The 23,020-nt window shown below is 35.7% G+C and overlaps 1 protein-coding gene and 1 pseudogene across 19 annotated transcripts in view; both read left to right on the forward strand.

Annotated features, from left to right (window-relative positions):
* Positions 1 to 23,020, forward strand: part of BBX (BBX high mobility group box domain containing) — a 165,264-nt gene that overhangs the window by 132,437 nt on the left and 9,807 nt on the right. For 18 of the 19 annotated variants that reach the window (XM_088144473.1, XM_088144488.1, XM_088144485.1 and 15 more), the window contains 7 exons: positions 2,354 to 2,413; positions 7,488 to 7,568; positions 11,997 to 12,915; positions 14,552 to 14,690; positions 16,232 to 16,380; positions 18,246 to 18,365; positions 22,776 to 22,968. In XM_088144473.1, coding sequence (XP_088000599.1) covers positions 2,354 to 2,413; positions 7,488 to 7,568; positions 11,997 to 12,915; positions 14,552 to 14,690; positions 16,232 to 16,380; positions 18,246 to 18,365; positions 22,776 to 22,968 — 1,661 coding nt within the window. The remainder of the gene's footprint in view (positions 1 to 2,353; positions 2,414 to 7,487; positions 7,569 to 11,996; positions 12,916 to 14,551; positions 14,691 to 16,231; positions 16,381 to 18,245; positions 18,366 to 22,775; positions 22,969 to 23,020) is intronic. The other variant, XM_088144478.1, reaches the window with a different exon arrangement.
* LOC112541604 (U2 spliceosomal RNA) lies at positions 2,104 to 2,252 on the forward strand (annotated as a pseudogene).

Consider the following 23,020-nt stretch of genomic DNA (forward strand, 5'->3'; position numbering starts at 1 on the left):
ATCAGTATTCTCGTTTGAAGCCCAAATGACCAGACTTAAGTTATCATATTTTGGACATAATGTGCAAAGACCTCTCTCTCTCTCTTGAGAAGTTTCAAATGCTGGGAAAAGTGGAAAGAAAGAGAAAAAGAGGATGACCAGCAACAGGATTGGTGCACTCAATTACAGTGGCAATGGGTGCACCTTGGAAGATCTGAAGAACCAGGTTGGCAACAGATCATCCTGGAAAAAATCACTAATTTGATGGTGCATAATCATCAAGCAACTATGTCCTATTACTGTTTTTGTTAGCCTAGTCAGTTATCATTTTCTTATGAGGGAGACTGTTCCCTTCTTTTAAGGGAAATCCTGGAACATATTTTATAAAACTCTAGCCTAGATTATTTAACATTTTAAAACACATATGCACACAAATTCAGGTTTTCTTCTTCACAACAACTGGCCTACCAAAACTGAGTTGCACTAGTAATCTGGAAATCTAAGAGGCAGTGGAAAATAGTGGGATTGCTTTTGAAAAAGGAGGTTTTTCCATTTATACATTTTAAAATAGGCTCTGTTACTGAAATATTGAGTATGCAAGATATTCTTTGCTGTTCACTGCTTAAGAGCTATTTGGTAATGTAAGAGAACCCTTTTGTGGCAAACTAAGTTCTCCTCGAAATTACAACACCGATTAAAGAACCATAAAGACCCTTAAATGTACACAATATCTGAGCTATTCCTTTCTTTCAAGCTGAGAGTTTGTATCAGCCGCAAGGGCTAGGAAAGAGGTTTTCATCCTCAATATGGACAGGATACTTTCTTTTTAGATAAGTTAAGAAGGAAAATAAAAATTCTACATTTTATCTTAAATCCTTATTTTAGCCAAAAGCAAACACATTTTCTTCATTGGTATAGTTCTGTCATTTCTTCAGAGCATTTTTAGCTACCTTTTAAATCCAAAATTATTAGGAAGAGGTTGTGTTTGTGTATCTCTATGTCTGTGCACTATGCATTAAAATTTCCCATTGAAGCAAAGTATAGTTGCATTTGCACAAAATAAACAGTTGATAGCTGACAGCAACAGAAACTATCTAGTGCCTTAAAACATACAAAAATAGTAGCACAGTAGTCTTGTATACTAAAGCTGATAGCATTGAGCCCCAGGATACCTGGGGATTCTTGGCATCTATCCCAGATGGATTTTGTGTTCGGGCTGGGTATTTTTCATATGTATGGGTTTTGTTTTTGTTTTTTGCTCCCTTTCAGAGCGGGAGAGCTAATACTGAATTTTTATGAAAGGAACGATACCATCAATATATGTGTTGTTCATGATGGACAGCCTTTAGTCCAGAAACAAAAGTACTCATTCATTGTACTGCATGATATCGTTCACAGTAAGTCCCAGTATGATGTCACCTATTTGTTTATCTAATGGCTACCTTTTTCCCATTTCAACAAATGATGTGGCTAATAGGGAGACATCCTTTTTTCTTACTGCTAAATAATTGCAGTAACATATTAGATAATAGAATAATTTAGTACCAACGTCTTTGAATCATTCTATGGAATCTTAGAGAGTCAGTTTGGTTAATGATTAAGGCTCAGATCTGGAAGACTGTGAGTTCTAGTCCTACCTTAGGCACAAAGCCAACCAGGTATGACTGCGTGACCTGGTGCCACTCACTCTCTCTCAGCCCTAGGAAGAAGACAACGACAAACCACTTCTGAAAATGTTGTCAAGAAAACTGCAGGGACTTGTCCAGGCAGTTGCCAGGAGTCACCACTAACTCAACGGCACCCCTCCCTCCAAAAGGAGGATTTTTTTTTATTGTGTTATAAATCTTGATACATTGTATTATTTCAATCCAGTAATGTTTATATAATTAATTTTTGACACATTATTTAGATAACTTAGAGTTATGAAAATACAGAAGAGAAAAAATAAGATATTAATAACAATTTAGGATAGCATTTATTACAAGCATTGAAATTATTTGGCTTTTTCATTCAAAGTTGAATATAACATTTTAAAAAACACTGTGACTTGCATCAAATTATTTGTTTTATAATAAATGTTTCAGTCTTAAGTTAATTTCTTAATACTAAAATCTCCATTGTATAGTTACTTCTCAGCCTTTTGGCTAAGATCAAGTGCAGTAACTGTTTTTATCAATTTAAAAAAAGGAATCTTAGAATCAGCAGTAAAATTGTGAGTTTTCAGATAACTGTGGCAAGAGCAATATAGGTTATGCTGGTTCTGCCAAACTAAAATATACCAAAAAGAATAATTTTTGCCTATATGTGTCAGCTTTCATTTAAAGGACTTAATTCCCTCTAGCTTATTTTAAAATCTGTACATCTTCCCTTGCAGTTGAAGGGTCCTGAGCCAATCAAGCACTATAGAAAATCAGCACTCTTCCAGTTGGCTGAGGTAATCTTCTTGTGTCATATATATAATTTTGCTACTAATAGGGAAAGTAGGCAGCAAAAGTATAGTCAGAAGGATACTGTTGAGAATTGTATATGTAAGCACAGATCACCCCAATTATTTACGTAATGTAACTTAGTTTTAGTGCACAAACCAATTTTACATCAGACCAGTGAATGTTAAATCTGTTTGCAAGATGCTTTTACTGATAGTAAGAGAAGACAGGTATTGTTTCAGTTTTACAGACCTGTCTTTTCTGTAATATTTGAAAGGTTGATATACAGAAACTGTAAAAAATTATCTGATCACAACTTTCAAGCACACCACTTCTTAAATGGTACAGAAAATGTTGCATTACAATGCTGTTATACTGCAGATAGCTGTGCGTTTTGCAACCTGTAAAGAGAACCCATATCCTATAGGTTCCAACAAAATTGTCATGTTTCTAGAAATCAGGCACAGAAAATAATACTCTAGTTCTGAAGAGATGTTTTAATGCAGTTCTAGGGAAAAAAACGCAAATGGCAATTTCCTAAATACTAGTTCACTGTATACTAAGTGAGCTATTAGCAATTTGATTAGGAATAGAATGTCAGTTTAATTATACTCATGGGAGCTTCTCTAATGGACAGTACAGGAGTATGCACAACCTTATAATACCTTTGACTTTTCCATACATCTCCATCCTTGTAACAGCTTTTTCTCAGGTTCAGCTCTCTAGACCTGTATTTGATGATTCAACTGGGGAAAAGAGTGAGCATGAGGAAAAAGGTGTTGAGCTGCATGAAAACATAAGTCAGAGAAAATACTGTGCAGTCCTTACCAGCACTTTATAATGAAGAATCTGAGGTCATAGTTCTTCAACTAAAGTTTTGCTGCCAAACTTCCTTTGTTTGAATATTTGATCAGCCTCCAGATATCTTGTGTAGAGTACAAAGTAAACCTTTATAAATGGCTTCTTACTGTTCAATAGAGCAAAAATTATTTAGAATTGTTTAACAGATCTGAGGCTACAGATTTAGACTTGCTTGAGATCAAGAGGCTCTTTTTAGTCCCCCATGAGCTATCTTCCACGTTAGGAAGCCTCCATATGCTACTGTTAAGTCTTTGCATATGTACATGCAGCAGAAAGCTTTGGTTAAACCATCTAATTGCCACATATACTTTCATAGCTCATTTCAACAGAACTGTTGGTAGCTGGGCGGTCGTATTTATAATAAACTAGCATATTTACTGCACAAATATATTGCAGTCTTCCACAATGCACGATGGCCAAAACAGTTCCTAAGGAAATATCAAAATAAATCTTACTGAGAAAAGTATAAACCATTTAATAAGTTTCATTAAGATTTTGTTCATTAAATGTAAGGCAAATTTAATATTACCATGAAATCATTTGGATTTAACATATAGTATTTTATTTGTTTATTTTATTTTACACCATCCAATATCAGGAGATATTTAGGCAGTGAATAATTAGTTGGAGTCTACCATAAAAAGGTAAAATTCTATAAAAACCATATAACAGGCATGTATACCCATCATGCTATTCCATTCAGGGAAGATAACATTCACAGTACAGAACAAGGGTAATATGTAACAAAGAAAAGAAATTAAGGGTAGAGATAAGATGATAGAACATATAGTGAAATTTGGTTTACCTCAATATCATTTGTTATACCTTTCTGTATCTTTATATGCTTGAAGATCATACTTGCTCCTACCATGACCATACGCTGCTTCGTAAATTGCATTTTCAGCATGCTCCAGTATAATGTATTCTGGTATTCTCTAAAACATTCCTTTTTTGAATCAACAGATTTTGCCTACTCTTGGCATACCTAACTCACATGTATCAGAGTAGGCAGAAGCACACTGCTATTCACAGACATTTTCACTTCTTTCAAAGAGCATTAATTCCTCACAACAAACCATACCTTTCAACTAGCACCATATGTCTCAAAATTTCTCTATTCATTTTCCTATCTTCAGTAAATACTCTACCAAGGCAAAATCATCTATTTGCTGTTCCTTTTTGACATTTAGCAGTGCAATGTAACTTGTCGTGGTTCACTCAGTTTCCCTGTCAAGCCAGCTATCTTAACTTTTGATATTTTTTTAGATTTTTATATTCATATCCCATGCTGCATCATACAATCTACCTAACATTTACCACAAATCATGTGATTTATCAAACCAAAACCTGGCATCATCTGCATATAACAGTACACGCACATTTACACCCCTAGTTAATATACCACTAACATCATGAGAAGCACTTCTTACACTTTTTTCTGTAAGTGCATTGAACAAGTAAGGAGATATAACACAGTTTGTCTTCCTCGTTCAGTGTGGGACCACTGATGAAGTATACCATTTATTCTCTCATATGTTTTAAAACCATCATGTTCTGCACTTACCACATTTAGCAACTAATTTTCATATTCATGAAAAATGTTTCATAATTCAAGCCTATTTACTTCATCATATGCTTTCTTTTAATCAGTAGATGTAGAATTAATTTTTTTGCATTCATATATTTCACTGACCAAAAAGCTGGTCTGCACATTATTAGCCTGGCATAAAGCCATTTTGCACTTTTCCACATTTTGTTCCCTATCATCCGTTGTTCCTTTCCATCAAAATTCTACAGATACCTTCCTTCTGATTCACACTTAATCCCCAAAACTAACCCAACATTTTTGCATTAACTTTAGTTAACTGTCCCTTTGCACAAGTAACAATAATAGTTTTCTTCCAGTAGTCAGACGTAGATACAGTCTTCACACATTAAGCCGGTAGCCCAGCTACTCCATCAATAAACCACATCTGTATTTACTGTTTCTCTAGTATACTGTTTATATCTGCAGCAATATTTGTTTTCACATTCTCACAATGTTTATGACTTCTTTTTTATATTCTTTCTAATTTTCTCTCAGCCCTATTAATTTTGTAGAATTAATTTCAATTCCTTCTTCAAATATCAATATTATTCCCACACAAATTTCTAAAATATTCCTTTCAACGTTTTCTAACTTCAGGTTCATTTTAGATCATTTCATCAGTTTTACTTTTATTTCCATTCACTTCATTTCAGGTCATTTCATCGATTTTATTTTTATTCCCATTCATTCTGTTGGAGGTTCTTGGTTTAGCTCTCTTCACTTTTTCTAAAACATTTTTTTTTATTTGCATCAAAATTCTTTTTTCAATGCCTTGATCTCTTTGCAACTATATTTTCTTCTATATCCATGTTGTAGAACATATTTCAACTTCATTTGTTTTCTGCAGCATTCTTACATGCATTTTTTGTCATCCACACCAAGCATCCTTTTCATACTAATGTGGCACTTTGTAACATAATTCCATTCACTCTGTCCCAAGCAGTTCCATATAATCTTCTTTTGCATTCACTTTTCATTCCTTGTATTACAAGATTAGTCTGTCTTCAATACTTTATCATATAGGCAAGCATTTTCTATTCCTGCAATTCTATTTTCACTCTAGTTTTTTTTTTCTTTTCATTTTTCCCCAAAAGCCAGCCAGTTCAGAACCTTCCATCAACCTTGTATCCTTCCCTAATTCTCTCAGTCTTTCAGCATAAACAATCAAATCAGGTCATGTTTTTAGATACATTCGTTTGCCAGGTTTTTTTTTTTTTTTTAATCTGCGCTCAGTCGTTACCGACTCTGCAGTGACTATTTGGATGAGTCCCTGCAGTTTTCAAGGCAAGGTGTTTCGGAAGTGATTTGCCAGAGCCTCCTTCCTAGAGCAGAGCCCAGCTGGCGAGCGCAGGAGGCGGGGTTTCCGTTGCTTCGCGCCCTTTTCGGGCGAGCGCGGTTTTTCATGCTTACCGGCAACTGCTCCCGACTCCTTTTGCAAGGCGCCGCCAGCATTTTTCCTCCCACCGGAGTGAGAGTCCCCATTTATCTACTCACGTGAGTTTTCGAACTGTTGGGTTGACAGGAACTGGGGAGGAAACAGGAGCTCACCCTGTTAGCGCGAAGGCTGGACTCGAACCGCTGAAGCGTCGACAATTTCTGGCCGGCAACTTTCAGCATCATTAAGCCACTGCGCCACCACGTCCCCTTGCCAGGTTTACACATGAACCTTAAGCTATGTATTTTAAACAAACATATCTTTTTTTTAGAGAATATATTCCAATCACTATTTTCATTCATACTTGGGCCTCCAAATAATCCAGTCATTTTTTTTTCTATACTCTCTTGTTTTATTCTCACTCATCAGTTCATATAGCCTTACAGAATAATTTTTCCCCTGGAACATGTTAATTCAGAAAGTTGCACAATACAAAAAATAAATATAATAAAAAATCATATAAACCAATATAAAAACCACCTAATATAGACAACAGTACCTCAAAAAAGATGAATATCAACAGCAACAGTAATAATGATACTAAATACAGCATAAAATCTCAGTAATTCAGAGTTAATAAATCAATTGCACCTCCCCCTCACTTCAAACCTAATTAATCTTAACTGTTAGAAGTAGGTCTGTTGCATTCCAATGGCCATAACAGCATGGTTTAAACACAGTTCAGAAGAAATGAGGCCTTATTTGGTATTTCACAGAAAAGTCCTTTTTTTTCCCCTTAAATGTAAGGAGGGAAATGCAAATAGCTGAATTCAAGTATATGGTCTCACTGCATCTACTTTATTTGCACATAAAATTTAAATGGACTACCATGAGAAGGAAAAATATTTGGATGCAATTTCCAGTAGTGTAAAGTTATATGACTTTTAAATTTAATCATCATTGTAACAAAAGAAATATTTGGCCCATAGTTTAGCAGTCTCCTTTGCAGTGGTCTAATTCATTAATTCTTGTCACCAAAGCTGAATTGAAATTGAACCTCTGGTGCTGTTAAAAGGGACACTAGTTGACAAAATGCTTTTTATCTGTTTGGATCTCCAGTATTAAATTATTATTACAAATATTGTATTCAAATTTGAACTTTCCATAGACATTTAGTGTTCACCTTGAAAATACAACTTTATCAGTGACTTTGTGATATTATCTGCTCCAACCCCTTATTTCTTTATTTCTACTTTAGATCTCATCAAGTATATCCCATTCAGGTCCTTCTGAATTAACGAAACAGTGTGGGACATCAGCATTGTTTCAGTTGGCAGAGGTAGTATTAAAATCCTGTGGCTTAATTACTACTGGTACATTTGGGGAATAGAAGCTGAATGATGCTGGTTGCCAAAGTCTGGGAAATAGAGCTGTAGTACAGACATAATTAGCATTGTTGTTTATAGAAGTCTAAATTACTGTTCATGCCAACAATCTAGATTTATCCTGTCTAACCATTAGGCATGCAGTCTCTATAGGATCAAGAAGTTATGAACTGCTAGCTTCAAGAAGCAGTAGCATACTGAGTAGAGCATAACTGTAAAGAGCATACAGTACTTCTCTTATATTTTTTAAACATGTTATGTCTTTAAAAGAAGAAGTTCAAAAAATGGTACGTGCATAAGTTGTATTACTCATCACTAGTGATATAGTGGGCCTTGACCAGTTTTAGACCAAAAAAAGAGAAATCATGCAAACTATCTCTCATCCAGAGAGTGGAATTCTTATATCCATCCAAACACTAAACAGTAGGCAGTAGGGTAATTCCCAATATGTCCTCAAAGCAGTATGCCAATAGAGCAATCCCCTTTTAGGCACCCTGCTTCCATAGATGAGTGTCCTAAAGCTGTCTTCAGCTACATGATCTCTGCCTCACCTTGTCAACTCTCAAGCCTGTTGACTGGCTTGGAGGTAGCAGTTACTCAAGAATAAATTTATTTCTAAAGTCATCTTCTTATTTGTGTTGATTAAGCTGTATACTTTCCCCTCTGCCATTATCTTTCCTCCACAGTTGGTGATGATTTATGGCTCTCAATAAAGGTAGCAGACAGATATGGATAAGTTCTTTGTTTTTATGTTGAATTGATCCCCTCAAACGTCCATTCTTGTGACTTGGTCAGAAAGGGAAAAGAAAATAATTGTAAAGAACCTTCTTTTTTGAGTGTTGTAATCTAAAATTTTAGGCACAATTCAACATGAACTTAAGACTGTAATTCATTGAAATTGCATATAACTATGTTTTGGTATGTGGCATGTACCTCTTCCTCCTATATTTGCACTGAGGAATCAACCAAGTGCCAATATTTTTTATTTTTTATTTATTTATTTATTATTAGAGAGAGAGAGAGAGAGAGAGAGAGAGAGCACGCGCGCAAACAACACATATAATATACTTTGTTATTTTCAGGTGTGCAACTTTTAAAAACAAAAATTAGAGAAAAAGCAGCTTCAGGAAGGATATTTTAAGTATCCAGTGGAAGGCAGACAAATACCAGTTGAATTGTAACATGCTTTGCATTGTAACAACAGAGTACAAACATTTGAGTAAATATAAAACATTTAAACTATAATTCTTCTCTTTTTTAAACAACATCTTTAGTGGTAAGAGCTTAATCGACTCAATGTCCAGAGGGTTCAGTTTTTTGTCAATTTTAATGAAACAGACACTGTTAAATAAATGTCAGTGGTATCTCTGTGGTATCACATTCCATACAAAATTTACAATAGCAATTACCTCTATGAGTAAATTCAATGCAGCATTCCATTTACAATAAAATATTGCATTTTGCAATAAAATATTGACAAGCAGCCTAGAGCCTATGCAAGAAATTTATTACATACATACAGACACACACACATTGTGCTCTTCTTCAGAAAAAGCAGTATTATGCAAAACACAAAAATAATAAATACTAAGCCAAAGAATTTAAAGGCATGAAATAAGAAAAATAAAAAGAAACAACTAAAGCAAGTTTACACCAATGCCATTCACTCTACCTCTCCATACCTTTCTATCCTTACAAATTGCATGAGCTGCCTTTTGCTGTTTGAATTTCTCACCTCTCCCTTTTTCAGGTTGTCATCAATTCCAACTTTCTTAGTCCTTCCCATCCACTGGAGCCATTCACTCTTTATATACTTGATTCTCATTCATTCCCTCTACATGACTAAACCAAGGTACTTTATTTATATTGGCAATTACATTTTGTATTCACTCCACTTTTTTTTCAATGCCCATTTTTTAAAAATCTATCTACTCACTCTCGTTTTTTGCCATTCATATATAATTTGTAATCATTCACTTCATTTTCCGTGTTAACCCCTGCAAACTTTGTCTTTGATGGATTAATTTTCAGATCAGTATTCATCATTGCATCAGACAATCTAGGTAACATTTACTGTAAACCATTTGGATTCTAAGATAAGCAAAACATAAACTGCATAAAAAAATGTTCACACTTTCATATCCCCAACCAACATACCAACATATCTCTAATGTTGTCACCAACATTACATTGAACAAGTCCTTCTCCTTGCTCAAAGTTGAACGATTTGCTATTTTTATTCATGCCTGCTTTACTTTTGTCATACAACACTCTTACCATATTTAGCAACGAGTATTAAGTTCCTCACACGGCACAAACCATGTGGTACTTCCCAAGTTTTGCTTATTGTTACCTCTTGTATCCTTTCATTCAGAATTCTGCCAAATATCTTCCCTAACACAGTTAACAAACTAATCCCTTTGCATTTTTGCATTTACTCTTGTTATCTTTCCCTTCATATAAAGGATCAACATTCTTCCAGTTGTCAGGCATAGATATAGTATTCACACACACACTTCAAACAAGTTAAAAGCCACTTCATAAAATGCAGCCATATTTTAAGATTTATTCAGTTACACTATCTACATCTGCATCCTTATCATTTTTCAACATTCTCCAAGCATATATGACTTTTCATTCATTTTTTTCTTGAACACTTAACATTGATAATATTCATTTCAAATCCACTCTTTGGTATATATGCATCATTCCCTTCCAGCATGTTCTCACTTCAATTTCATCCCAAATCATTTCATCCATTTTTAAAATTCCATTCCTCCTGTTACAGGCTCCTCATTTAACACTTTATTTTTGTCAAAACCATTCTGTATTTTCTCTGCCTCTTTTAGTCTTAAATATTCCCTGGTCTCTTTTGTTACATACTTTACAACTAACTTTTTTTCTATATACATATTATGTATTTTTCTCTCATTCTTGTTTCTTAAAGCATTCATTATTACATATGCATTTTTCTCATCCACAGCCTCTTTCACTTTAAACCAAATATCCCTTTTCTGTAATTAGAAATGGCACTTTCTAAAACAATTTTTTTCCATTTCAAGCAGTTTCTGCATTCAACTTCCAACATTCACTTTCCATTCGTTCTGTTGGGAGATTAAACTGTCTTTTTAATACAGGACTGTTACTTTCTCTTTCTGCAGTCCTTCTAATTTCTTTTATTTTTTTCTCTATGTCATTTTTTACCAAGATTCTTGCTACTACCAAAAAATGCTCTATTCTACATTTAGAACCTCTTGTCATTATTCTGCCCTTCGCTAATTTTTCATCATAAATCAATTTTGCTTTTAAATTTACATTTATTACTTTGCCACATGTTCATATGATGTGCCCAGAGTTTTGACCTCTGCCACCCATCGTGGCTTTGGTCAGTTGAGGCTTTCACATAATGCCTTCTAATAAGATAGATTAAGCATAGACAAGATTATCAGAGTTAATTACATCAATGTCCCCTGCAGCATTTCCTCCTAACCATTTGGGCACATGTTAACTAGTATGCCACAAGTGAAACCAGAGCCTAGTTTTAAACCAAGCATACTCACATTATTCCATGGAGGCCAGAATCTCTATAGAGATTACCTCACAAGTCAACATACTCCTTTTTTCATCCCACCAACTACAAGGCATATGCAACATGCTGGCAAACTCAAGCTGCAAGAGAGTGTTAAATTAAGAATTAGGTTTTTATGAAAGCATTTTTAATATAAAGCTCTGAAAGAATATCGGCAAAGTTATCACTGCTATTTTATTAGCTTTATACCAATAAAATATTATTATATCATTTATATTTTCTTCTTTGGAACTGTTTTAATAGCAACATCTTTGTAGATGAAATTGAGTCTAAAATTGGCATGCTGAAGCAGGTCCTGAAGGATAGCTGTTATTTAGAATCTCTTCAGGTATATGGGCCCCAAGTATATACAATACAGAAATTAAAAGGTATTATGTAAGTACTCCAGAGCTAATGAAATTACATTTGAATGTTTTTCTGAGAACTCGTATAGCTTTGTTGAAATTGAAATAAGCATTTTTCCCATGCACTTCAATGGTTTTGGTACTAGTTGTTAAGAGTACAGAACTCAATGAAATGCATTTACCATTGTTGACAGTTAATTCACTAGTCTAATACATGTTTACTTCAAAGTATTTTTATGATGAATATTTTCCCAACTTTCAAAGAGTTCACTGCAGTCAACATGAAGACTCAAGAGGTGTTGTTGTTGGATATACCCTCCATGGACTCTAGTATAGGAAATATAGGATGCACTGCTACTAAAATGAGGATACTAGTGCTAAAGTAGTTTGTAGAACTGTTATGCAATCTTTTAAATTCCATAATAAAGTGGAATTAATATTGGTTTCAGATGTGCCTTGCATCAGAGGAAGTAAAAGTGAGAGAATCCGGAAAGGCAAAGCCCGAAACAACCAGGATTATCAAAGCATTGGAAGCATCTGAACAGATGAAAGTTGAAGATCCAGAGAAAGCAAAAATAAAAACAGAAAAATCTCAGAAAATGAGAGGACAAGAACAAGAAAAGACAAAAGCTGGAGTTTTAGAGGAGGTGGCAGGGTGTATACATATTTCAGATCCAGCTTTGGACAGCATTACATTAGTTGGACATGACAATGCAACAGCAAAGGATCCTGCATGCTGTTCCCATGAGCTGACATCAGTAGCTGACATCAGCAGTTTAGGATTAAGCAAGCCAGAAAAACTGAAGAAGAAGAAGAAGAAGAATAAAGTGGACCGGCAAGGACTTGAAAAATGTACCCCTAAAAAGGCTTGCAAAAAGAGGCAGTCTTCCGAATCAGACATTGAGAGTGTCATTTATACTATCGAAGCAGTTGCAAAAGGGGACTGGGGGACAGAGAGATTTACAGAAATGTCCCATAAGAAAATTCGCCCTTCTTCTGCAGTGAAGGGGAGTATTTTAGACACAAAGTCGCCAAAGAAGAAAGTAAAATCAAAAGAAAAAAGAGCACTGAAGGAAAAATGTTTAGAGACCACCAAAGAATCAAAGCCTCCTGATTTTTTTAGCATTAAAGATAACAAGGATGTACCATGTGAAGCATCTGAAAACACAACATCAGATGTTCTAATCCCAACAGAGGACGTAATATCACAGAGTTTACCAGATCAAGTTAAAATTGAGGACAGTGACTGTAATAAAAAGGCAGAAATTTGTGGCTCAAGAAAATCTGAGAGAGCTTGCAAAGGTGCTCTGTACAAAACTCTGGTGTCAGAAGGCATGCTTACATCTCTACGTTCCAATGTTGACAGAGGTATTTGACTTTTAAGATGTCTGTCTCAAAATTTATGCCACAAAATTGAAATTAATTGGTATTTATATTTCATTATGCAAAGGAGATTGGATAGTGCACCCCTATATGTTTTCTTCTAGTCTTTGGTAATAGGTCTGCCTTCAGTGAGCTCATTTCTAGAATATGTTTCAGTGATAATAGAAAGTGGCTGCATATCTTCTGTCCATGTTTTTAATTATTTGTAACAGTTTTGACAGTGCCATGTGGCCTAAATGTAGCGCAAAGGCTTTTTCCATTTGGACAAGAAGCTAGAGAGGCTAGCAAGTACAAAACCACAGGCATATCAAACTAATGATAAGTCATGTTTCTGAACTTGGTCAGTTTGTTTGATAGACAGGGAAGGAGGAAGGAACTTTTTCCCACCAAAATGTTCAATTACCTTGATGATATTTGAAGCATAACTTCAAGAAGTGGTATTTTAGGTGCATTGTTATAAATTATAGCTCTGTAGTTTTTAAAGTAGCAACTAAAGCCATTTTGTCATTGATAACATTGGGCAGTGGTATCCTAGCCTTCCCCACATACTTTGCAGTTCTGTAGCTATTAGAATGTAGCTATCCTTCATGCCAGAGTAAGTAATTGGTCCTTAAGAGGTTATTCTTAATTCACATCCTAATCTTCCTTTCATACTCCTACATCTTAATCAGAAAAGAAGATTCTTTCATACCACAGCAGTACCCTCAAAACCGAGGAAAGACATTTGCTATTATATAAATTGTTGCTTATTTAGGCTGGAGATTCTACTAGTTAAAAAAAAAAAAAGCAGTCACAACCATTTTATTAGATTATGGAACATATGCAAAAGTGTTCTAAGAATGCATTTATTTTTTATTGGTTATAATTCTATCTCACTTTTTTACTATGGACTCATAGGATTCCAAGGTAGTTTTCTACTAAGGGATTAACCAGCCATATATCTTCTTAGCCTCAAGCAACCTGGAATCTGAATAAACCCTGCTGACCATCAGCTAAGACATGGAAGGATTTTTGTGTCCAATTACAAACAAATGTGTTAGTACTAGTTTATCATTCTCAATACATAGAGAGGAGAGGTGTCTAAGTTTATATTCAATTTCCCTTTGCATATCTGTTTATTTGGGTCTCATTGGAGTTTTTAGTTAGAAATATGTGCTGGGGTTTTTTAAACATACATTTCCATTTTTAGGCTTAAGGATACTAGATATCAGGATGCATAGTAAAACCTTATATGAAGGCTGTCATATAAAATGTTAAACGTATAAATTATTAAACAGTGAGCTCTATGGATATATTTGTTATTTCAATACAAACCTAGAACTAACTAATTTCATTCCTTAGTCCTAGGTTTGTATTAATTTATTATAGATTAGTATTAATTTAATTATACTACTTATATCAATTCATGGGGACTTGCTCAGATATTGAAATATTAAATAATGATTTGATGTAATGATTTTGTGAGTCCTAGCATAGTCTCTGATCAATACTTCTAGCTAGATGAATCAGTTATTTTACTTAGCATAAAGCAATATACTGTGTTCCTAGTGTATCTCTGTTACAAAGTTTCTCAGTAGTCTTGATGCACGTTTTTTTTCCTTCTTCCTACTAACTTTCTTAGGAAAACGAAGCTCAGGAAAAGGTGGCAACTCTGATCAGGAAGGATGCTGGAATGAAGAAAATTGGGCATTCTCGCCAAGTGGGACAAGTGGGAACAAAAAATTAAAAAGAAGTAAGCCAAAGGAAGACATTGTTTTGGGGTAAGTGACATAATAAGCATTTAAGTATATAAATCACTGTCAGGATAGTTTGAAGATATGTAGAAATGAAACTAGCTATCTTGTTCACCTGTGTAATTTCTTATCACTTATGGTTTTCAGTTCCTTTTTCAACAAACAAAGGATAGATACAAATAGCAACAAATAAGGGTATAAATGTATGCCCATATACAGTATATGAAAGTAAGACCAATTGATTCAGTGGTCCTTTATCTTAGATCACTTATGTAGGCCTTTGAATATTATACTACTAGCATAGCAGTTACTGAGAAATTTAATTACGTTGTCAAAGTTCCAGGTGAAAAGCTATTTCTGGAAACAACTGCCTATACTATCTGGTCAGGATTCCTCTGATTTGAAAATTTTAGTTTTGAACCTCAAGTCAAACCAAAGTGAACTGTTTTCAGATAGATAGGCAGACAGACAGACACATACACACACGCGCACACACACACACACAGAGTCTTCTAGTTATGAACAGGTTATGTTCTAAGAAGCTGTTAATAAGTTCATTTTGTTCGTAAGTCAAACCAAGGCATGCCACATACATACTGTATGCCCAGAAGTTTACAGTGCACCACATACATACACATGTACACTGAACACTTCCGGGTGTACATATACATGTGCACTGTACACTTCCGGGCATACGTATGCATGCATGCCGTAAACTTCCAGGGCCTGCCTTCCAGGACCTCTGTTGTTGGAGGTTTGTTCGTGTTGGCAAAAGTTCAGAACTCGAAAGTTTGTAAGTAGAGGACTGTTTGTATACCACTCACAGATAAGCCAAGAATTTTAGGTTCCAAAATACACCCCAAAAACTGGGTTTGGCTTATCCGCAGATGGGCTTATCTGCAAATATATGCAGTAATACTTTTTTAAAGTACCTGTATATACAGGCGGATAAGTCAATCCTCAAATTTTTAATTAAAATACCATGAAAAATGTGCCACCCACAGATAAGCCAATTGTGAAAATTAAAACACAAAAATTTTGAGATTGGCTTATCAGCGGGTGGTACATTTTCATAGCATTTTGATTAAAAATTCAGGGGTCAGTTTATCCACAGATGGGCTTATCAGTGAGGATATATGGTACATACATTAACAGTGCAAGCCATGAAAAATAATTTCTTCACAGACTATACATGCAAAACAGCTTTGAACAGGATCAAATCCTAATATTGCTTGATGGATGGGTCACCCTCACTGATTACCTGTAGCAGTGCAATGGGTAAGGGAGTGCAACCTGCTGGAACATTTGGTCACCTTCTAAACCATTAACCATAGTACACTTCTAGATCACCAGTGAGAGTTGGGAATCTCTATTCTTTGGTGGTTCTGCTTCTTCATGAGTGGATGGTTCCAGATAGTGTGTAGGAAAGGAAAGGCTGAGCTCTGGGGCATTCCAGCACATGGTATCACAGGATTTGACCATCTCCCCTATTTTATTTAATATCTACATAAGATATTAAAATATACATTATTTTAATCTGTTTGATTTTTTTGCTTTCAAATCTTTAGCTTAGCAAAGCTGGAAGAAGAATTTGAAAAAAAGTTCAACAGCCTTCCTCAATATAGTCCAATCACATTTGACCGTAAAAATGCCTCTGTACCAAGAAAGAAGAAGAAAGTTGGCAGTTATGCTATAGACCAAACAAAATCTAACAAAGGTAAGCACTACAGCAGTAGAAACCTGCTTCCTTGATCAGAAGGTTTTGCACTCTTCATTTCGCCATGAAGGCAGATGAGGAAACGTCAGAATTTTTGCATATTCTTTTCTTGTTTTTCTGCTGGCATGTCACAGGGCTAGAAAAGACAAATCTCTAGAATTCATGGCCATTTTATTTAATATATTTCTGTTTTATATTTCATTAGTGATACTTTTCAAGTTACTGCTCTTTTGTCCTAGAGGATCTAAGATGAGCCTGTTAGGTGGTCTTGAATGGTTTATCTCTCATTTTGATAATTTGTGAAGCATAAACCAATTTGGGCATATGAGGATTCATGAAATAATGCTATAAAGTGTTTAGCCATATGAAAAATAAAATAACAAAAATTAATCAAGACTAAGTATTTATGATATCTGTAGAACTAGAGATTCTTCCACAATACAGGTCTGTAACACCGCTAAGTCATGCTACCAGTCAGCTAGAAACTATGTTCTTCCCCTTCTTTTCTCATTCATAGCTGGAATTCTGACTGCTTATTATGTGCAAAACGGATATGGTTGTAAACAAATTGGTTAATTGAGCTATTTTTTAATGTTGTTTCGGTGTTAAGTACATTGCTTCATGTGATATTTAATATATTACTGTGTTATCAAGCAATGTCTCCACAGCTAAGATATTTCTATAACTACTCATAAATGAGCTTTATTCTCTGCAAATGTAATTAAAAGCTGCCTCCTCAGGGAGAAGAAACCAGTTATTTAATGCCAACCACAACTACCAAGGTGGGAAAAAAATAAGCAACTATAAATTAAGTCTGGAAAAAAGTTGAGAAACCTATATGAAAAATACTGAAATAACATAAATTAGTACAGGTAGTCCTCACTTAACGACCACAATTGGGACCAGAATGACGACAGGACGATGGCTTTAGGAAAGGAACAAGAGGTGTGACTTGGGGAAGGAATGGGAAGCTGGCTTGCAAAAGGTATGGGACGCATGGCTTGGGGAAGGAACGGGTTGCCGGCTTTAGGGAAGGAATGAGAGGTGTGGCTTGGGGAACGGTGCCAGGCAGTGAAGGCCAGCAGTGTGGGACTTGAGGCAGCATTTCTCAGTGGCAGCGCTGGGGCTGAAGTTGAGGTCTGGGGGCGATGGCAGCTGGCTAAGATTGCTGAAGGCCTTGCCCTCTACAGTGACACTGCTGCCAATGAGTCACTGTACAAGGTAGCCAAAAGGAAGATAGGCGGGTGGGAGGAATTGCAGCACCCCTGTGGTCATAAGTATGGGCAAGCTGCCAAGTGCCTGAATTTTTATCACGTTATTGCAGGGATGTTGCAATGGCCGTATCTTTAGGCACAGGCCATAAGTCCATTTTTTCAGTGCCATCATAATTTCAAACAATCAATAAACAAATAGTCGTTAAGCGAGGGCTACCTGTAAATTATTCATCTTGAAGAATTGTAATAGAGTAGTTTTTGTGAAAGCAATCCAATTTGGTTGTGATTAAGTTACTTTCATTTGCTTTTTATGGAACTTATGAGTCAACTTTTGGAAGATTGTATCAAATCTGGCAAAAAAAAAATGTTCATAGAATAATAGCAGTGCTAATAAAGTGCCCCCAGTTACAGTCTGCAGATAAAAGCTTTGACTCAATGAAATAATTAAATAATACTGTAGTTGACTCTTTTAACCCTCCTTGAAACTAGATAGTTTTCTCCTTAGTTTGTTATATTTCTTTAGAATTTGCTAAAGGAACTGTGTAGTATATTTTGCTAACAGTTTAAGTGGCTAGATCCATTGCAACTATTTTAGCCCCAATGAGGTGTCAGGGAAAAACAACAGCTTTATGTCTCTTCTAAATGTTCCAGAGTCTGTGGTAATACAAGAACCTTTAGTTGGGAGTCAGAAGAGAAAAGCAAGGAAAACCAAGATCACACATCTGGTCCGGACAGCAGATGGTCGAGTTTCACCAGCAGGGCAAGGTCTGGGTAAGTAAGTATATAACTGATTCTCTTTGGATACCTCTATAAATTCATTCATTACTCAAATTTTTCTGCAAGTTCCAGGAATCATAGAAACAAAACAAAAAAAAGGAAAGGCAAAAATATCATTTAGCTATTAGTTGCTTACAAAAAACTGGTACAAGTGAATATATTTTGTGTTGCTAATGTTACAGAGTTTCAGTACTGTGGTGTGGGAAAAATTTAAAAAAAAAAAAGATCACATGTATTTAAGAAAGAACTTAACTTGAAAAATTGCACTAGACCATTCCAAGCTGCCCTCATATTTTTGTCAAAATGTCTAAGTTCCTGGTACAAAAATTTCCAGAACTGTAATTTTCTAGAATTTCTGTTCCCTGGGGCTAGACCAGTATTCTCTGAAAAGTCTAGAAAGAAATAAACCTGCTCTGAATTAAGCTAAGTTAATTAAAGTAAATCTAGGCTGCAAGTTTCAAAGGGTACTTTACTTCAACAAAGCTTCAGATGAAGGACCTTTTCAAACTTGCTTTACAAAGCAACATAATCCCCTTGCTTCTAAGGGAAGATGCACAACACCCTACTTTGGAACCTCTCTGAGCTTTCATTCTACGGATAAAGCTATGAAGAGCTTTCTTTGACCAGCACTTAGAGGAGCCACACATACACATGCCTGGCTGAAGGCCACCCAGCTTGCATAGCATCATCTGCATGGTACAATGCCCACAGAATGACAGCCAGATTGCTGCCCCATCAGCTTGCTCCAAGGATCATCCAGATCATTGGTTTCAATGTGTGCTGCCATTTATCCCAGAGTGCACACTGGAAGGGGACAGCTGCACTCTGTCACTTTGGTGAGTAGTAAGGAAGAGGCAAGTGCTATGTTCTTAGCACTTGCCAAAAGCTCTGGCAGTGCCAGAGGGGAGGTACTGCTGGTTTCCTTACAACCACAGTAAGGGCAGTAATATACTTGTATAGCTTGCTGGCCAGTGCTGGGGAAGACTCAAGTGGCATGTCCCCCCCAGTCAGAATTGTTGACAAGCATTGCAGACCCAGAACATCTTTCAGGTTGGGTGGCTCCAGTGCACATTGCAAACAGTGCTGAAGCCACCCAGCTCTAGAAGTATTTCAGCCAGCATTGGCAAAGAAAGGTAAAAGCACCTCTGTTGGAGGAAAATTGATAAAGCAATTCACATTGCTTACATGGCCCAAATTACTTTCTCAGAGTAAATCTAGCTCAAACAGGCCTACTCTATTTGCTAGCACTCTGCCCATCTTTATCGTTGAATCCAAGAAACAATACTGTCTACCTTCATTTCTTCACTGTCACTTCTAAGTTCATTAAACATACAAGTTCACATTACCTTTTCCTTTGTATTAACTCAGATTTTTCACTTTTCATTTATATTTTCATATTAAGCTTTTATAAGATCTTAAAACTGAAAATATATTTATTTTCAGCTAACAAAGTGGTGTTGTCTATGTAGGTCAGATTGTTAGCATTTAGTTCCAGTTTCCATCTCCTCTAGTCCTGCCATTCTTATGTTATATTCACTATAAAAGTTAAATGGATATGGGGATATCTTTGTTCTGCTCTCTAACTTCAGTTAGTACAATTAGCAATGTGTTTATTGCAAAGATTCTTCAGAAGGTTTTCTGGCACACCCATTATTTTTAATATGTTCCACATTCTGACATGTTCTACACTGTCAAAGGCTTTCTGTAGTCAGTGAAGCAAGGTAAACCTTGTTGTGTTCTCTTGCTTTCTCTGTTACACATTTCTTATGTAAATTGTGTGATCCCATGTTATCCGTCTTTTCTGAAACATGCATTTTTATTTGCAATTTTATCTCCATCTGTGGTCCTTACATGGTCTTGCATGAGGAATTTATGTATAGTGGTGCTTAAAAGTTTGTGAACCCTATTGAATCTTTCAATATTTTTGCATAAATATGACCTAAAATGTGACCTGTTCTCTATATAAGTCCAAAAATTAGATAAAGAGAACCCAATTAAACAAATGAGCGAAAAACATTATACAATACTTGTTTATGATTCATTGATGAAAATGATCCAAAACTACATATTTGTGTGTGGCAAAGTATGTGAACCTCTAGGATTATCAGTTCATTTGAAGGGGAAATTAGAGTCATGTGTTTCAGTCAATGGGATTATAATCAGGTGTGAATCTGAGAGGTCCTGCATTATTTAAAGAACAGAATTCTGGGTATTCATGATCAAAATCTGATCTTCACAACACAGATATGTGGAGGTGTGTCATGGCTCAGACAAAGGAGATTCCTGAGGACCTCTAAAAAACAGTTGTTGATACTTACCAGGCTGGAAAAGGTCACTCAACCAGTCTGCTGTCAGGCAGCTTGCATAAAAATGGAGGCAATTCAACATTATTGTTACCTTCCCCAGGAGTGGTCGACCAACCAAGATCACATCAACAGCAAGGCGTATAATACTCTGGGAGGTCTCAAAGAACCCCAGGGGATCATCTAAGGAAAAAAGGCCTCTTTCATTGAAAAATGTCACTGTTCATGAGACCATCATCAGGAGAACACTGAACAACAATGGTGTGCATGGCAGGGTTGCAAGGAGAAAGCCATTACTCTCCAAAAAGAGCATTGCCACCTGTCTACAGTTTGCAAAAGACCACATGGATAAGTGAGAATGCTGTTGGAAGAATATTCTGTGGATGGATGAGACCAAAATAGAACTTTTTGGCTTGAATGAAAAATGTTGTTTGTGAAAGGCAAACACTGCATTGTTTGCAGTCCTCTGTGAAACATGGAAGTGGCAGTAACATGATTGGACTTGCTTTGCTGTCTCTGGATCAGGATGCCTTGCCTGGTCCTCTTTGATGGAACTATGGAATTGTACTAGGAAATTCTACAGGAAAATGTCAGGATATCTGAACCAAAGCTCAAGAAAAAGTGGGTTATGCAGCAAGACAGTGTCCCAAAATACACAAGTTGTACAACCAAAGGATGGTTAGACAGAAAAAAGTTAATGTTTTGGAATGGCCAAGTCAAAGTCCTGACCTTAATCCTGTAGAAATGTTGTGGAAGGACCTGAAGCAGGTAGTTCACACGAGGAAGCCCACCAGTATCCCTGAGTTGAAGCTGTTCTGTAAGGAGGAATGGCTAAAATTCCTCCAAGCCAATGTGCAAGACTGAAAAACAGTTATTGGAAATGTTTAGCTGCAGTTATTGCTGCCCAAGCGGGGCACACCAGTTACTGAAAGCAAAGGTTCACATACTTTTTGCCACTTTCTTTGAATATCATGATCACTTTCTGACAGTTGTTTGGATCTTTTCCTCCTTGAATGTTTTTCTACTTAAGTTTTACAGTGTCTCTTATCACTTATCTTTAGTTCTTTATGTTCTGATTTTCATAAGGTAGGTATACTAAATTTGTCCCTTCCGTTATCCTTATATTGTAGCATATATAATATTGATTACTTGCTTTAATACTTTAAGTTTCATATGTATGTTTGACAATAATTATTCATGTTCTGTTCCAAAATCTACATCTAGAAGTGCTATGGCTGATTGGATTGCCCTCCATTTTTTATTCCCCAGTATGTAGTTTATTTTGATTCCAAGGGTGTTCATATATAGATTGTTTACATTGCTTGAAACAAGTGTTGGCAATAAATAGTTTTATTCAGTGAACTGTATTAATGTATGCCTTGTAAAATGTTTCCCCAATGCAAATCCCTCATAAATTCGAAGTTACCTGTTTCTCCAACTTTTGCATTCCAATCATCCAGTCTTTTCTTGGCATTACACATAGCACCTATTGCAATTTGCCATTGAGTTCCTCAATATCTCTCTCCATTGTATCTATAGTTGATCCATTATATTGTATAAGATTAATGTTTATGTGTTTCCACTGATTCTAATACTGTATATATGACTCTGTTTTTATTGGATTTATTGTCCTTTTCAATATCCTTTTCCTTCATATTTTCATATTAGCTCATGGTATATCTAGTAATCGTCTGAGCTAAAGTGGCCAATTCTGATCCATTTAAGTTCATATTTTTAAAGCATTTTTTTCAGTTTTCTTTATAATAACTCTTAAATTACTTAGCAAAAGAATAAAGTACCACATTAAAATCTGTTGAAAATGTAGAAAACATACAATTTAAAATATTTTTAAATACACTAAAGACTATAAAAAGTAGCACAACCTCAAGGTAAGTATTAGGACAGAAGATCTCCCATATGTTTCCCTCAGTGGATAGTAACTAGGGAATTGGCTGGCAGGGTTTGTTTTCATGTTGCGTCTCTACAAACTGGTTTGATTATAAGGAGGAAAAAAACCTGAATAGGCTTAACCTTTTGATTTCAGTGGTAAGGAGTATTGGACTCTATTAGAACAGTCTTTGCTATTTTCCTTCCTTTGTAGAAGAGAAACCAAAAGGGCAACTGCAGAATACTCTTCAGAGAACATTAAGTACAGGGATGAACTGCAGTGAGGAATCCCTGCTAAACAACGAACTGGAGGAAAGTCATAGTATTACACCAGACATGCCATCTGTATCTGCTTTCTTCAGTCTAGCTGCCTTGGCAGAGGTAGCAGCAATGGAAAATGTGCACAGGTAGGTACTAGTTAAAAGGAACTATGCCTTGCAAAATCTGTAGCTATACCTG

This window comes from Python bivittatus, unplaced genomic scaffold, assembly GCF_059951505.1.
Source record: "Python bivittatus isolate LINGU-HERP-01145 unplaced genomic scaffold, Pbiv_v1 ctg000350_np1212, whole genome shotgun sequence".
NCBI classification, from domain to species: Eukaryota; Metazoa; Chordata; class Lepidosauria; order Squamata; family Pythonidae; genus Python; species Python bivittatus.